This window comes from Hetaerina americana, unplaced genomic scaffold (genome assembly GCF_022747635.1).
Source record: "Hetaerina americana unplaced genomic scaffold, ioHetAmer1.1.p SCAF_66, whole genome shotgun sequence".
NCBI lineage: Eukaryota > Metazoa > Arthropoda > Insecta > Odonata > Calopterygidae > Hetaerina > Hetaerina americana.
In genome coordinates, this window is record NW_027287272.1 from 1,009,590 (window position 1) to 1,027,814 (window position 18,225).

At 35.5% G+C, this 18,225-nt stretch overlaps 1 protein-coding gene across 3 annotated transcripts in view; it reads left to right on the forward strand.

Moving 5' to 3' along the window:
• The window catches only part of stj (voltage-dependent calcium channel subunit straightjacket), a 165,879-nt gene that overhangs the window by 98,472 nt on the left and 49,182 nt on the right, over nt 1-18,225 (forward strand). For all 3 annotated transcript variants that reach the window (XM_071594678.1, XM_071594676.1, XM_071594677.1), the window contains 7 exons: nt 601-681; nt 819-893; nt 1,037-1,141; nt 13,570-13,641; nt 14,208-14,349; nt 16,974-17,028; nt 17,154-17,299. In XM_071594678.1, coding sequence (XP_071450779.1) covers nt 601-681; nt 819-893; nt 1,037-1,141; nt 13,570-13,641; nt 14,208-14,349; nt 16,974-17,028; nt 17,154-17,299 — 676 coding nt within the window. The remainder of the gene's footprint in view (nt 1-600; nt 682-818; nt 894-1,036; nt 1,142-13,569; nt 13,642-14,207; nt 14,350-16,973; nt 17,029-17,153; nt 17,300-18,225) is intronic.

Below are 18,225 nucleotides of genomic sequence, written 5' to 3' on the forward strand. Positions count from 1 at the left end.
CCAACTTACGTCCCTTTTTATATGTTTAGCGGCTAGTGAGGAGATGGTTTTTTAAAACAACTCGCCATCTCTGGCAGTTGGATGTACGTACATCTTTTGAGACGCTTATATACTGTACCTCTTATTTATGAGTTCTCCCCTTTAGTGTGACTGCCAGAAACCGTATAACGTGTCCAGTGGTATTGACTTAGAATGTAAATGCTCTAGTTTTTCCATAAGTATCACTTATTTTTAATAGTAGACATTATCCCATAGGGAAGTATAGATTCCAAGGGAAAAGAGAATGCAGCATACGACTAGGTACTCCTGTTTCTCTTTTCCCTCCTTTCCCAGTATCCATTCTCTCAAGTTAATCATTTATTTTACGTTTCTGTACTGCTGTGGAAGAGCCTGATGAGAACTAACCATGTAAATACATCCTCTTGTGCTTCTAATTACCTTAACCTCTTGCTCTTGTTGTCCATGCTCATTTTATTCTAATGCTGACATTGTTATAAGCTAGTATCAACAGTAGGTTTTTCCGTATTTATCTTTGAAGAGGATGTCATTAGTTCTTCTTATGACTGCATGGTATTAACTTGGGTATCTCTTTCGAAACAGACCAGAATAGCTAATCTTCTTGGAGTAGCTGGAACTGATATTCCTATACAGGACATACAAAAGTTGATGGCTCCTCATATGGTGAGTGTCAATTTGAATTCAAATTTAATTCTGTTTGGAAAGGATTTGCTTTCCAATCTCAGTTGTTTGTATTACATTGCCGTCTAGTGGGGTGATGATTTGAAAGAGATGGACTGAATTACCTTTCTACTTTTCAGCTCGGGGTAAACGCTTATGCTTTCATTGTGACCAACAATGGGTATGTCCTGATCCACCCTGATCTAAGACCAGTGGTGAGTGTAAAATTTTTTCGCATTGTCTGAATCATTAAGTAGGCATAATGAAAAAGGATGTTCTTAGGATGAGAGAATTTTGGAGTATATGTTTGGATTCCACTCAGCTCCATTGGTATTCAACTAAACAATTTTACTTTCAGTTTCAGGGGATATTAAAACCGAGCTATAATAGTGTAGACATGGCCGAGGTTGAATTGGTGGATGACAACTCCCTGCCACGAGAATTCAGCCCAGAACTGCTGGCAGTAAGTCTAGCGACACTGTCTGCATATATATATATATGCATATACTAATACATGTATATATATATATATATACATGTGTGTGTATATATATATATATATATATATATATATATATATATATATATATATACTCATATATACAGAAACATATATAAGGAAAAGGGATAGGAACACGTATAAAGGACAAACACAATAGAGGTGGGGAAGGCGGAATCAAACGGATCACAAGAGTAAAAATATCTCCTCAACCGGGACTCGAACACCGGATCTTTCCACTTGCCGGGCGGATGCTCTTAACCACTTGAGCTATCGAGGATATGTAATTTACCCTGAGATCCGTGGGTCTTATATTATTATTACTTTTTATTTGCCCAGAGATCACAATACAAAAATACCAGGTGGGTGAAGTATGTACATGATATAAGGCACGTCAATGAGGAGCAAAGACACAGGCTCAGTTAAGATACATAAAAGAATAGATGCTCATAGTTACATAAGTGTTTGGTACAAACCCATGAACATCGGCTGTAACATGCACATACAATATCAAATTCAGAAGAATCATTGATCACAAACATGAATCAGACCATTACCATTGCTAGAAACTAAAAGTATGAACTTACTGGTCGGGAATATTGTTGAGATATTCATCAACCGAGTAAAACATATTGCGTTGTAGATATCTTTTTAGTTTATGCCTGAATACGGCAGTTCCCTGTGTATCCTTGATACTTTTGGGTAGTTTGTTAAATAATCTGATGCCCATTTCATTGGGTCCTAATTTCAATGCTTTAGTTCTTATATTCCCATAATGGAAGTCATTCCTGCCTCTGGTGTAATGATGATGATAGGCAGAGTTAAGAGAATAGTTGCCGATGTTATTTTTTATATATAGAATTAAAAACATAATGTAGATGCATGGGAGTGGTAGCAAATTTAATTCATGGAAAATAGGCCTTGATGGAGCATTGTAAGGTTTCCTGGCGATGATTCTAATAGCTTTCTTTTGCATTTTAAAGATGGTTTGAGAAATAGCAGCTGATCCCCATAATATTATACTGTAGGTTATATTTGAGTAAATTTCCCCATAGTACAAATTGAGTAGTACAGTTTTACTTGTAGTTTCATACAGGTGTCTTAATAAGTAGCAAGTTGAACTGAGCTTGTGTTGGAGGGCTTTTACATGAGTATCCCAAGAAATATTTGCACATAGAGAAATACCTAGAAATTTGCATTCTGTCACACGCTCAATTGATAGGTCATTGATTTTTATCAGCAGATCATCTGATATGTTCTTATTGTGTGTAAAGTTTACTATTTTACTTTTATTTACATTTAAGTCTAGAAGGTTGTCTGTACACCACTTGTTTATAGCAAGTGTGACAGACTTAGCTTTTTCCACAAGGCTGGGATATGTTTGTGTTGATATTATTATATTAGTGTCGTCAGCGTACAACACTGGTATTATTCCATCATTATTTGGTAAGCAGTTAGGTAGGTCATTGATGTAAATCAGAAAGAGGAGTGGCCCAAGGGTTGAGCCTTGTGGAACACCTTTGTTAACTTGGTATGCTTCGGATGAATATTTTGACCCATCAACTGATAACACTACTTTTTGAGTGCGATTATGAATAAAGGACTTCAACCAGTTTAAAGGACTTCCTCTAATTCCTATTCTATTGAGTTTAATTAGTAGTCTATTGTGGTTTACATTATCAAAAGCCTTTGACAAGTCAAAAAACATTCCAAGAGTTTTGCGTTTAGCATCTAATGAATTAAGTATGCTGTCGATTGCCTGACATATGGCAGTTGTGGTAGACCTTTCCGATCTAAATCCATGCTGAGAATTAGAAAGTAGGAAGTTTTTTTCGAGATAAGATGCTATTTGCATATACATGGCTTTTTCGAATATTTTAGCAAATGTATTTTGGACGGCTATTGGTCTGTAGTTATTCAAATCATTTACACAGCCATGGTTTTTATAAATGGGCACTACTTTTGATTCTTTTAATTGGGATGGGAAAATCCCTTGTATCAAAGATTCATTAATTAAAAATAAAAGGGGTGCTTTTATGGCTTCAAAACAATGATGAACAACTTTACCAGGAATTTCATCTGGGCCAGTACTGGATTTGTTTCTGAGTGAGGAGACAATAGTTTTTAGATTGGTTTCAGAACAGGGCTTGGCAAACATTGACGATGGTGCATTTGCTAAAAGCACATTGGCTGGAGAAGTAGTTAGGCACGGAGCTGATACGTAGTATTTGTTAAATTTATTAGCTAGAGATGAATAGCTAATGGCAGTGTTATTTTCAGGGTTACAAAGTTTTGGGAGAGTGAGTTGTGGATTTTTCTTAACTCTACAGTCATTAATTATTTCCCATGCAGTTTTGGACTTGTTATTGGAATTAAGTAACTTATTATCATTATAGGTTCTTTTCGTGGTAGAAATCAGTTTACGGTAATACTTTTGAAATTCCTTATAGAGTAACCTTTGTTCATGATTGTTTGAACTTTTCCTGGAGATAGCAAGTTTTTTAAGGATAGTTGAGTAATAACGGATCCCATCAGTTAGCCATGGCTTACATTTTGTTCTATGAAATATTTTATGATGTGTTACTGGGAAACACAATTCAAAATTGAGTTTGAAAATTGAATAAAAGTAATTGAAACCTTCGTCTACTGACTTAAGGTCATAGACATTGTCCCAGTTTTGGGACTGTAGAAGGAGCAGAAAATGCTGCATATTTCCATGAGTGAGAGGCCGCCTTGGGTAAGTTTTATCATTTGGACTATCCATTGGTTGGTTAGTATCGATACTTATTTTCACCATGCAATGGTCTGTTATACCTAGGTCACTAACAGTTGTGACTACTTTTTCATGGTTAAGGTTGGTCACAGCTTAATCAATTAGGGTGGCAGATGTGGGAGTGACTCTGGTAGGATTATTGTTAAAACATTCCATGCCATAAGTTTTGAACAGATTCAACAATTCTGATCTGTGAGGGGAGTCAACTAAGAGATTACAGTTGAGATCGCCGTTCAGCACGAGTATCCTGTTGCTTGCATATAAGGAGCAAATGAGTTGGTCCAGTTTTTTAATGAATGAATGAAAATCACCAGTTGGTGATCTATAGATGGAGATGAGCACAAGCAATCCCACTGGAGTTTCATGGAAACACACTGCACATTCAAATACTGCACATTATATGTCGCCAAGCGCCCCGATTCTTTAGCCAAGAGATGGCGTCAGGGGGCTGTTTCACCCACCAAAGGAGAAATAGACAATACACAAGAGGAAAGGACAGTGGGTTAGAATTCATACAACATCATACAGGAAAAGAACAGTGCGTTTCGTGGCACGCATAGCCAGAAGAAAGAGATGAGCCACATTGGCCAAATACACATTCATATATATATATATATATATATATATATATATATATATATATATAGATTACCTAATAATATACAAGTTTGTTTATATTTATATTATATGTATATATATATATGTATATATATACATATACATATATACGTGTGTGTGTGTGTATATATATATATATATATATATACATATATATAATATAAATATAAACAAACTTGTATATAATAATAATAATAATAATAATAATAATATATTTATTTGTCCGGAGATTTGTTGCATATTCATACATACACAAATATAGGACACGTCAAATATAATTTTCACAATTTCACAATAGAAGAGATACAATATATATATATATATATATATATATATATATATATATATATATACATACCAATACACTAGTATAATTACATATCAATTGTTTAAGCCGGAATTGACGCATAGCGACAATTCAAGGTATTCATTTACAGAATAGAACATATTATTTTTTAAAAGGTTAAACAGCTTTTTCTTGAAAACAGGTACTTTTGTTTCATATTTGATTTCATGGGGAAGTTTATTGAATAACCTTAAGCCCATTGCTTTGGGCCCATGGGCAGTATTGTATGTCCTGACAAATGGTTGGTGCAGGTCATTGCAGGTCCTTGTGTAGTGACTATGGTAATTGTGGTTGGACTTGTAATGGGAAATATTACCCTTTGCATGTAAGATGACATTAAATATATATATGCAAGGTACTGGTAATAAACCAAGTCTTTTGAAGAGAGGTTTACATGGTGCATCGCAAGGAGCATTGCTCATAATGCGTATAATCCTCTTTTGGATTTTGAAGATTATGCCCACATGGGGAGAGGAACCCCAGAAGAGGATACTGAAAGTAACACGAGAATAAAATTTAGTAAATGGATAGAAGGACCTCTAAATTTACAGAATACCTAATATTTCTAATAAGGAAGTATAGGGAGCTTAACTTGCTGCGTAATTTGAAAATATGTTCCTCCCAAGACATGTTTTTCTGCAGGATTACTCCCAGGAATTGGGTACTGGAATTTTGGGGAATGCTCACACCTTCCACATCTACTAAGATTGCAGTGGAAACTTTCTTTTTATTAGTAAAATAAATCAGGCTGGACTTGTTTATATTGGGTTTTAGAAAGTTATGAAGACACCATTCATTGAAAATCTGAGCTACTTCGGCTGCTCTTTCTGTCAAGCTGTCTACTGAGGAGGCTGACACAATGATATTTGTATCATCAGCATACAGTATTGGGTCTATCCCCTTAATGAGCTTAAGCTTGTCTGGGAGATCACTGATATAGATTAAAAATAAAATAGGACCAAGTACAGAACCCTGGGGAACACCCAGTGTTACTTCTCTACCAGGGGAAACAAATTTGGAGCCATTTCTTGAGAGCTCAACATACTGATGCCGTTCACTTAGATAAGATTCAATCCATTTGTAGGGCGTGCCTCTTATACCATAGAATTTCAGTTTATATAGGAGTAACTGATAATTGACTAAGTCAAAAGCTTTACTGAAATCGAAAAATAATCCTAAAGTTTCAGTTCTATTATCCAATCCTGAAAGTATTTGATTCACCATGTGATATGTGGCTGTTGTAGTGGACCTTGTTTTCCTAAATCCATGTTGAGATGTGGATAATAGCTTATATGTCTCAAGATATGATACAAGACATTGATAAAAAACTATTTCAAATATTTTCCCCAGCTGGTTTAACAGGGATATTGGTCTATAAGAATTTATTGCCATTTTGCAACCTTTCCCTTTGTATATTGGCACAATTTTTGCTGATTTAAGAGGGCTCGGGAAAATTCCAGTTTTTAGGGATTCATTAATTAAGAACAGCAGCTGATCCTTAATAGCATTAAACGACCTTTTTATGACTATCCCTGGGATGTCATCTAATCCAGGACTAAATTTGTTAGGTAATTTATTGATTACGTTGGTCAGTTCCATGGCTGAACATGGGAATATATATAATGAATGGCATGAGTTAGGAATTTGAGAATAATTAGCTGAATTGACTGAAACTGTGAGATTTTGATGGGATAGATAGAAATCATTCAGGATGGAGGCCATTTTAGAGTAATCTGATATAGCATTACCAGCGGAGTCCTGCAGTTGAAGATCTTGTACATGATGTGGACCCTTGGATTCGTTAATAATTTTCCAAATCTCTCTAGATTTATTGTCTGCATTGGTAAGTCTAAGGTTGTTGAAAGATTTTTTGGCATGCTGTAAGGTTTGACGATAACTTTTCTTGAGTACTGAGTATTCTTGGCGATCTGCTGGATTTGATTTACTTTTGTAATACACTGCGGCATCTTTCATTTTCTTTGAAAGCCAACGAATTTCATCAGAGACCCACTGACTTTTGTAGTTAACAGAAGAGCTTTTGTTTTTTGTATGCTTCAGGACACGGGGAAAGCAGATTTCAAAGTAATGTAGATAGGTGGAATAGAAATATTCAAAGCTAAGGTCAAAGGACTTCAAGGAAAACAAATCGGACCAGTCATGGGAATTTAATAAGTCACAAAAGGCGATCATATTCTGATCAGAGAAATACCTTTTGTAGTATTTTTTACTTTCTTTGGATGTAGACACAGCAATTGTAGAAAGAAGTGGGTAGTGATCAGATAGGTGGGCATTAATGGTATTTGTTTGTACTAGTTCAAGGTCGATATTAGTTAGTACATTATCTAAAACTGTTTGCGAACTAGCAGTCACTCTAGTAGGTTCACTGTTGGTAGCATTGATGTTGAATGACGTCAGTAAATCCATGAATTCCTTTTCAGCTTTAGAATCGGCCGTAAAATTACAATTAAAGTCACCTGTAATTATTATGCAAGGTTCATGGATTGACCTATGGATTATTTCCAAGAGTTTCGTCAGTTTGGTCAGGAAAACGCAAAAGTCACTCTTAGGCGAACAATAAATAGACAGCACATAAAAACCAGTAGTATCCATTTTGAAGCAGGCAACACAGCATTCAAATGATTGTTCTTCATTGAGAAATTCGTATGGGTAACCAATGGGAATATGGGAAAAACATTCAGACAGTAGGATTAAAACACCACCATTTTTGTGAACAGTCCGGCAAAAGGCACTAGCGATGACATACCCAGGCACATGAAGAGAGTCAAGTTCACTCGCTTTTAACCAATGTTCGTTGACACAGATCACATGGGGTTGGTACTCGTTTACTAGAACCTCGAGGTCCAGTAATTTATTACGCATGCACTGAATGTTTATGTGCAAGAGCTTCAAATAACGGGTAATTAGGTAATCTATATATATATTTATATATATACATATATATATACATATATATATATTATATGTATGTATATGTATTATCAATGATTCCTCATCTTTGTCTTTCACCTCGACCATTTCATCCTCTCAGATTACCTTCCTCGATGTTAATATTTCCCTCAGCAACAACAAATTCCTTACCTCTGTTCACACCAAACCTACTAATAAGCAGCAATACCTTCATTACAGCAATTGTCACCCCTCCCATACCAAGCGCTCCCTCCCTTACTCTCTTTCTATCCGCGGTCACCACATTTGCAACCATCCCGAATCCCTTAACAAATACCTTAACAACCTTCACCACTCCCTCCTCCAACGAGGATACCCTGATTCTCTCCTCCATAAAAAAATACTTAAACATCCCTACACCCCCAAGCCTGTGTCAACCACAGACTCCCAGCCTCTCTCAATCTGTACTACCTGGGTAGTTTTGAGGGGAGGCGACCGACAGCTAAGGTCATTTGCGCCATAGGGGAAGGACAGGAAAGGATGAAGGGTGGAGAGAAACCCGGCGTCGGCATTAGCCTACTCTTTACGAAAGGCGCCAAGGGGTCCGCGGCTTAACGTCCCATCCGACGGACGGCGTACTCACTCAAAGTGCCCTCCACAAAGCACCGCAAGTAGGGATCGAGATACCTCTGAAAAATATTCAACACCGCCGGGATTTGAACCCGCGCCCTCAGGGTGGGAAGCCAGTACGTTAGCCCCCGCACCATCTCGATCCCCCTGTACTACCTACTTCCCAGGCATTCAGTCTCTCAAATTCATCCTCAAAGACCTATTCCCCATCCTCAAAAATCACAACACTTCCTCCAACCTTCTCCCCAATTGCCCCTCTGTCACCTTCAAACGTCCCGCCAACCAAGTAGATATCCTCAAATCCACCAGGCCACTCTCAAAATCCCCTCACACTCCCAGAGCCATACCCACTCCATGCCATCGAGCAAGATGCAAAACCTGCCCTATTTTCACCACTCCACCCCACTCCATCCCACCATTCAACTCTCTCCCGCCCTTCCCCTATTCCTCTTGCACTTCCAAGAATGTTGTTTATCTTCTTACCTGTAAACTCTGCCCGTCCTTTTACATAGGCCAATGTTCCACACCACTTAACATTAGGATTAATAACCACCGCGCCTCGTGCAATCCCTCCTCCCCGTCCGCGGGTCTCCCCATCCCTAAACATGCTTCCCATCATAATACCCCCTTCAACCAGTGTTACAATGTTTCCGTCCTAGCGTCCCTTCCCACATCCGATAACCCTATAGAATTAAAAACCCTTGAATTGGCATTTATTTACATCTGTATGGCCTATCAGCATCCGGGCCTCAATGTCGTTCACTGATGGGAGTGGCCTAAAATTGTTACTTCCACCCCTTCCCTCTCCCTTTCCTCTCCCCAACCATTCCTTTCACCCCTCCTTCGCCTCCCGTTCTCCCCTTCCCCTGGCCCCCTTCCCTTTCTCTCGCACCCCTCACCTCAACAATTCCAGCAGTCATTACTTCTACATCTTCAGAGGAAGACGGATTGTTTCCGTCGAAATATCAAGAAAATACGTGTGAGTGTTCTCTTTTTTTGTGTTTCTATATTATGTGTTACTGTGTATTGTACTATATATATATATATATATATATATATATATATATATATATATATATATATATATATATATATATATATATATATATGTATATATATATATATATATATATATATATATATATATATATATATATATCTATATATATATATATATGTATATATATATATATATGTGTGTATATATATATGTGTATATATATATATATATATATATATATATATATATATATATATATATATATATATATATATATATATATATATATATACATATATATATACATATATATATACATATATACATATATACATATATATATATATATATATATATATATATATATATATATACTTATATATGTATATATATATATATACATATAATATAAATATAAACAAACTTGTATATTATTAGGTAATCTACCAGTTAAGGTAGGTTTTTGGATGGACACAGCTACTAAATAAATATTTTCTGGCTCCTAACAAACACAAAATCCAGCATCCTACTCTACATCAGGTCCCTCTTCATCTCTGAGTACTTTCTTCCTCCCTTAATCCCGTACAACATCCCTATCCTGTTCCTTCCCTTTCCTCGTTTGCCTAACATTCTCCCCTCAATTACAGTCTTCAACATTCCAATATATATATGTATGTGTGTGTAAATTAAAAGGAGAAGGAAGATGGCACTGGCAAACAAAAACACATGTATTTCCCCTTGTTTTTGTTAACTAGCATTGTTTCTCCTTACTTCTCCATTTATATTATTATTCACTTGAGTGAGACTCTACTTCGAGAGAGATTATATACATGTGGGTCACAGTAGTCCAGGGGGTAGAGCGTTGCACTGCTGACCAGAGGGTCCCTGGTCGATTCCCGGGTAAGGCACTCTGGGCACCTGCAGCTCCAAGCTATGTGATTTTTCGGGTACCAGGTCTTCCTGGGAAACCATACCCAGCACAGGGAAAGGAACTGGCCCCCCTACCCTGATGTGTGAATTTCACATGCCGTATATGGCTTAGTACTGGGTGAACTCTACCATCACCTACCAAACCGACCCTCGGTTTGATTACTGTTTATGTGTTTATGGTTTATATATATATATATATATATATATATATATATATATATATATATATATACACACACACACACACACGAGGGTCATCTGGAAAGTAGTACCCGTTCGTGAAATAAAGACACAAAAGTAAATATTAACAAACATAAAAAAATTTATTTGAAAGAGGATACTTTAAACTACTTCTCAACATAATCTCCAAGCAAATTAAGGCATTTGTCATAACGTGTGACAAGTTTCTGTATTCCTGCTGCATAGTCCTTCGCCGCCAGCTCATTGAGATACGCGAGGGACCCATCTTGCACAAATTTTTGCATAATGCAGATGGTGTTTAACAATTTCATGAACAATTGTTCGAGAAACATTGGGAAAATGCTCACAGATGTCATCAATTGTGACGCGCCGATCGTTCCTCACGAATTCGTCAACTGAGCTCACCAGTTGGTCTGTAATGACAGACGGTCTCCCCAAACGCTCATCGTCGTGTGTGTTCCCCCTCCCCATGTTGAAGTTGCGACACCACCGCCGAACAGACGACTCGTCCATTACATTGTCTCCATACACCTCCTTTAATTGGCGATGAATATCACATGGGCGAACGTTTCTTGCATTGAGGAATTTAATCACTGCCCTCACTTCACAACTGGCGGCGTTCTCAATTTTTTTAAACATTGTAAACAATCACAGAAACAACACAGGCAATGCTAGCGTCACGCAACTTGGCTCAGAGAAGGCAGACAAGCCACTGAAGCTATCTGACCTCGTCCAGCGGCTACTCGCGTCGTCAGCACTTCATGCGGCACGAACGGGTACTACTTTCCGGATGACCCTCGTGTGTGTGTGTGTGTGTATATATATATATATATATATAGATATATACACACATACATTCAAACACGAAATCCCACCAAACGGCGAACAAATACTCATTTATATAGAAACAGATATAAGGAAAAGGGATAGGAACACTCACAAAGGTCGAACACAGGAGAGGTGGGGAAGGCGGACTCCAGCAGATCATGAATGTAAAAATATTTTCTAGACCGGGATTTGAACTTCGGATCTTTCCACTTGCCGGGCAGAGGCTGTTAACCACTTGAGCTATCCAGCAAACGTAATTTACACTGAGATCTGCGATGCTTTATGCAACCAAGTGCCCCGATTCTTTGGCCAAGAGATGGCATTAGGTAGCTGTTTCACCCACCAAAGGAGAAATAGACAAGGCACACAGAGGAAAGGATAGTAGTAAAGGAATCATACAACATCATAAAGGATAAGAACAGTGCGTTTCGTGGCATGCATAGCTATATATATATATATATATATATATATATATATATATATATATATATATATATATATATGAATATATATATATATATATATATATATATATATATATATATGAATATATATATTTATATATATATATATATATATATATATATATATATACACATATATATATATACATATACATATATAAAAAGAAATATATATATATATATGAATATATATATATATATATATATATATATATATATATATATACATATATATTCATATATATATATATATATATATATACATATATATTCATATATATATATATATATATATATATATATATATATATATATATATATATTCATATATATTAAGGAGATAGAGAGAAAACGTATAATGCACATAAGTAAACTGCATTGAATTTGAAATCCTGCCCTGCATTGAAATACATGTTAGCGGATGACTCCATTGAAAGATACCATTGCGGCATCTCCCACAGTTTCTTGGAGTTTGACACGGTTTATGCTTTTTCCTGTGTATAGCTTGGTTAACTTGGAGAGAACTTTGCTGAAGGTGATGTAATGATGGAAGTGTCAGTAATCCTTTGTCCAATATGGCTAAATGGACGTATATTCAGCCTCAAGTTCAATGCACAGAGACAATTTTCATAGAAAGGAATCGGTTCAAAGTGCCGGCCATTTTAAATTATATTCTGAATCTTTATGGAGCCACCCAATACTTGTTATTTGATCTCATATTTACAATTTTTATATGCCTTCTATGACACACTTAAATTTTCAAACTAAAATATACTTAAACACAGACTAATAATGCTTTTTTCATCAAAGTAGGTTATCTGACATAATAGTAATAATATTAATATTGATCTCCATTATGATGTAATGGATGGCATGTGGTAGTCAAATCATTTTGCAATGAATCAAATATTACTGTAAATATAAAATGTACCAGTGCATTAGTCGCACAGAAATAAGTGTCTATATTTGGCTCCTGTCAAAATCAATCAGTTGGTATAAATATCTTTCTTCATCTCAATTCCTTTAGGGATTCACTTCAGAAATTAATTTAATACTGTGTAATTAATAAAATCCTTGTTGTAACACCTTTAAAAATGTGCTTGATGGATTAAAATCATTGTGCCATATTTTTATTTATTTATTGTTAGTGCACTGTAATGCAGTTTGCACGTAATTAAATCATGGGCATATTTGTAAATCAATAAAGGTCATGATTCAGAAAATTTTAAATAAAAATCTACAATTTCAATTCTATTGGCAGAAAAGCGCCATGAATTAAGAATTCACTTAGATTAATACTTATAGGTAGTATTTTCAGTTAATAATGCAGGTAACAGAAACCAAAATTTATTTATCAGTGTACTATAATATTATTGTGAGGGTAAAATCAATTGTGCTGGTCTCCAAAAATGTATGGATAACCACAATTGGCAAACAAAGTACACATCTCACTAAATCAGTATACTGTGCATACATTTACACACAATTGTTTTATTTGTTTGCAAAATACTTGATTTATACAAAATTTGAATTTGGCCTAAGGGAAATATTCTTCGCTGACTGAATGCAAACCATTAGCACAATCAATTTTTCTGGTTGGTTTTGGAATTAATTGGCCAGCATGATCATATAATCATGAACACAATTATTTATTGTCACACCAATATGCTAATGTCCATTTTCCGTCCTTTGCAGTTTAGGGATGCTGTCATCAACCAATCTACTGGAAGTGCAATGCTATCAATTAAATATCACTATGATGACATGGTGAGTGATAAAGCATTTGCATTTGAAACAAAATTAATATTAATATATTATTACAATAATGGAAATATGTGTGTCATGATATCTTGCTTATTGGGCCCCGTCACATAGAAGATCCTAACATTGTGTTTTCAGAATCAAAATCATGGTACTTTTTCCTCTCCTATTGTGGCATTTGTTTGTGTTATTTGTGTGGGGGTGGGAAGGTGGCCTGGCACAGGTGTAACTGACGAGAGTCATAATGTGTTAATTAAATGTGCCGCATATGATGTTTACATTATGCTACTGTGATGATACATCTGGGAGGTTATTTTTAATTTGATGCTCTGCTTTCCGTATAAGATTTCAAGTTATTTGCACATACTAAAATAACATTTTAGTGTCTAAAAATACATATTATTAATGTTCAATTTTGCCAAAAAGAGGGGCTCTTACATGTAGATATATGTTCGATAATTTTATATTCAAATCATATCCTAAATTACTAATGACTCAAGTAAAATAATGATTCAATTGCTCCATGGCATTATGGCCGCAATGTACTTAGTTTTTTTTTCTTTCCCCAACAGAAAAGAGTGTCAAGGTTGAGACGAAGGTATTACTATGCCCCAATTGCTAACACACCTTTCACTCTGGTGGTGGCGATACCAGAACAGTATGGTATGTACCGTGTTCATGCGGTTGAAGAAATCAGACGAAGTCATGCTGAAGGTTAGTTGGACTCTTTAAATTGTGCTTTCCTTTATGCATTCCGTTCAAATTTTTGTTGCATATATGCAGTTTTATTCCTCACAGTATCAATTTTGTTCTCAAGACATTCATTTCCTGTATTTCTCAGGGCATGAGGTACACCCTGATTTTTCTGGTCAGAATTCACAAAAAATACTTGCATCAGACAGAAAAGATGAAAGAATTTTGATGTTTACTCTTCATATGAAGAAATTTGAATTGTTATATTGAAAAATAAATGTCGCACATTAGTCAATATTTATTTATTTATCATAGAATCCTGGAAATTCAACATCACTGAGCCCAAAACTCTTCTAAGCTGCCAGGTCCTGAAACTTAATTCATGACTTCAAGTTTAAATGTAATACTATAAGACAGTTTTCTCTCTTTAGAACCATGAGAGACTATTATTATGTTAACTTTTCATGTGATGCTTTGCTCATGTTATTATTTTGATATAATCAAAATTTGCATCGAAAACAATCATTTTCTATATGCCTTAATGATACTCTCATACTACTAAAGATTGCATGCCTGTAGACTCCAAGTTTATCATTTCAGTCCACCACATGCTGAAAAAATTTGGTAATTACATAAATGATTGTGCCAACTATTTGGCTTCCTTTTGAAATCTTAGAACTAACAGGAACTATAACTTAAGTTGTTGGGGGTGTTGCGCTTTTGCTAGGAATTTAAACACTTTTTTCTTGTATGTTCCCTAATGAAATGATGCGTCTGACATGCTATCAACCACAGCAGTTCTTAAAAACACTAAAATCTGACTTTTCAATATGCAAAATAATGTAATATAGTCTCAATGAAGCAGGGTAATTATCTCATTGCTAAACTTGAGTTTACCAAAGGTTAGCCAACATATGCATGTATATGATTTATATTGGTCGCGTTAATGCAGTTAAATCAAATGTGACTCATATTGCACCTAAGTTTTGTGTTTTCCCCTAGGTAAGGCATTTGATCATTCTGCCAGATAAAAATATTATGTAAGGGATTTCCATCATATTAACATATTCCTCTCCAAATTCATGCAATTTAAATCCCGGAGAAAGTTCTAATTTGATGTGTATTTGTCTGCAAACATGCAATGAAATAAATCCAGTGGAACCTCACTGAACGAGCACCTAGGATAGCGAGTAATTCGCATAACGAGCAAAAATATTTTACCCAACAGTGACTCGTTTAGTGAGCGGCATTTCGCACAACGAGTGACGGGGGATGCGCGGAGTGATTGCGCCGGCTGTTTACGTTTGTGTTTAGCACAAGTTCCACTAGCATTGTGGTGTCGCTAGTGATCGCATATTTGTCCAAACTTGTGTTCTGAAGTGTAATTTGCAACTTTTCGTGCACAGTTTAATTGTATTTTATGAATAGTTTTTTTAAATTTTCTCAAAGAAAAAGCTGCAAGAAGACAGTCAAAATTAACGCAATGATATCTAAATAAATAGATAAATAATAAAACTTAACACTATGTCGACCTTTCAAAAAAATTTAAAGAGCCGGTGAAAACAAATGTCTCTCGACAGGTTTCTTTTAATAAGAATCATGAATGCATCATAAATAATAAACTAATTCTTTCCAATCTTTTTTTTTGGTTTTCTACGAATCAAATTCGCATTCTCGGAGGTTTAATTCTGCGATAGAATGAAGGGTGAACGTGATCCTAAGTAATGTCTATAATTTTCTTTGAATAAACTTAAAACAAATTTTATTTGTTTCGGCATAGACCGCATTTTCATATTTTACATTATTTTGAATGTAAAAAAATGATTCACTAACCAAGTGTTTCGTTTTACGAGAAAGATCACGGAAATGATCATGCTCGTATAACGAGGTCACGCTGTAGTTCGGAATTTGCTATAAAATGTGATTATGCTCCCAGCTCCAATCTTATCTATTAAATTTTTATTGTTTGCATCTGTGCAATGGAAAACTGAATGAGAGCTTTTATTGATGTATTCTTAAGATACAGTTCATAATATCACTAATTTCATCTTACACCACCATATCTGGATTGGAAAATATGTGGCATGGAAATTGTGAATGATATACCCCGCAACTATTTTCATCTTAGGCTTCCTGCTTCATGCGTGAACATGAATGTAGTGTATGCCTATACATTAGGATACCAGTAATTTTATTTCTGAAAAATGTCCCAAATTAATTTGGCCTATTCGAAAATCTTATTTGTCTGCTTGGCTTAGCAAAAAAAATAGGGCTTGAATATTGCTGCTTTTTGGATGCATTACTTTTTATCTTAAACGTTTGGAATATATGTTAAATTCATTAAATATTTTGCATTCTAGCAGTAAAGTCGCAACTTGAGTTATTCTGAAAGGAGCTTTTGTATAATCCTCACTAGAAACATTCTTGAAAATTTATCATGGGTATGGTGAAAAAGTTTAAAGCACTAGTACTAAAATGGAAAGAATACCTTAATTCTCCTCATTAGATATTTCATATAATATTTTGAGGTCACTTATAGAATACAAAAAGCATAATGGTGGCAGCTTAAATAATACAACTAGACAGTGCTCTAAATTTTTTTGATAGATTTTATGCTCATTCATGGTTTTGTCATTCATTTAAAGGTACTTCAGTAACCAAGTATTTCAAGGGCAAAAAATGGAGGATACATCCTGATTGGTATGTTACAAATGTCTTTATTAAAAATGAAACATAAATTGGAGGATGAATTTTCATTGATAAATCATTTTTATGAAGTTTTGGTTGGATTAACAGCGATTTAAAATTTTTTAAATCGATTTCAGGGTTTACTGCAAGTACTTATATGATAATGAGCACCCATTTGAATCGCCAGAAAAGGAGCTCTTGCACTTCCTCGAGCGAACCAAGCAGCCTGGCTGGAAGTGGCCGCTAAAGAGGTCATTTCCGGCATCAGACTTCATCACCCAGTGTAAGTATCACCTGGAAGAAATGAGCATATCGTGATTTTGAATCTTACTTTTCCATTTGAAATATTGGGATTATCTACATGCATCATGCATTCAGTTTTTTGTCAAATTCAATTTAAAATGCATTAAAATGTGCGGTGGTGGATTATTGAAATGGTTGTCACCTTGCCACTAAATGGTAAGAAACCCTAACATTGATTGGCTTCTTTTGATCATGGTGCGATTCAATAAATGGGTATAGTCATGTAATGAAAAACCCATAAAAAATTAAAATATTACTTTATAAATTGAGCTATGCATACGAGGGTCATCCGGAAAGTAGTACCCGTTCGTGAAATAAAGACACAAAAGTAAATATTAACAAACATAAAAAATTTTATTTGAAAGAGGATACTTTAAACTACTTCTCAACATAATCTCCAAGCAAATTAAGGCATTTGTCATAACGTGTGACAAGTTTCTGTATTCCTGCTGCATAGTCCTTCGCCGCCAGCTCATTGAGATACGCGAGGGACCCATCTTGCACAAATTTTTGCATAATGCAGATGGTGTTTAACAATTTCATGAACAATTGTTCGAGAAACATTGGGAAAATGCTCACAGATGTCATCAATTGTGACGCGCCGATCGTTCCTCACGAATTCGTCAACTGAGCTAACCAGTTGGTCTGTAATGACAGACGGTCTCTCCGAACGCTCATCGTCGTGTGTGTTCCCCCTCCCCATGTTGAAGTTGCGACACCACCGCCAAACAGACGACTCGTCCATTACATTGTCTCCATACACCTCCTTTAATTGGCGATGAATATCACATGGGCGAACGTTTCTTGCATTGAGGAATTTAATCACTGCCCTCACTTCACAACTGGCGGCGTTCTCAATTTTTTTAAACATTGTAAACAATCACAGAAACAACACAGGCAATGCTA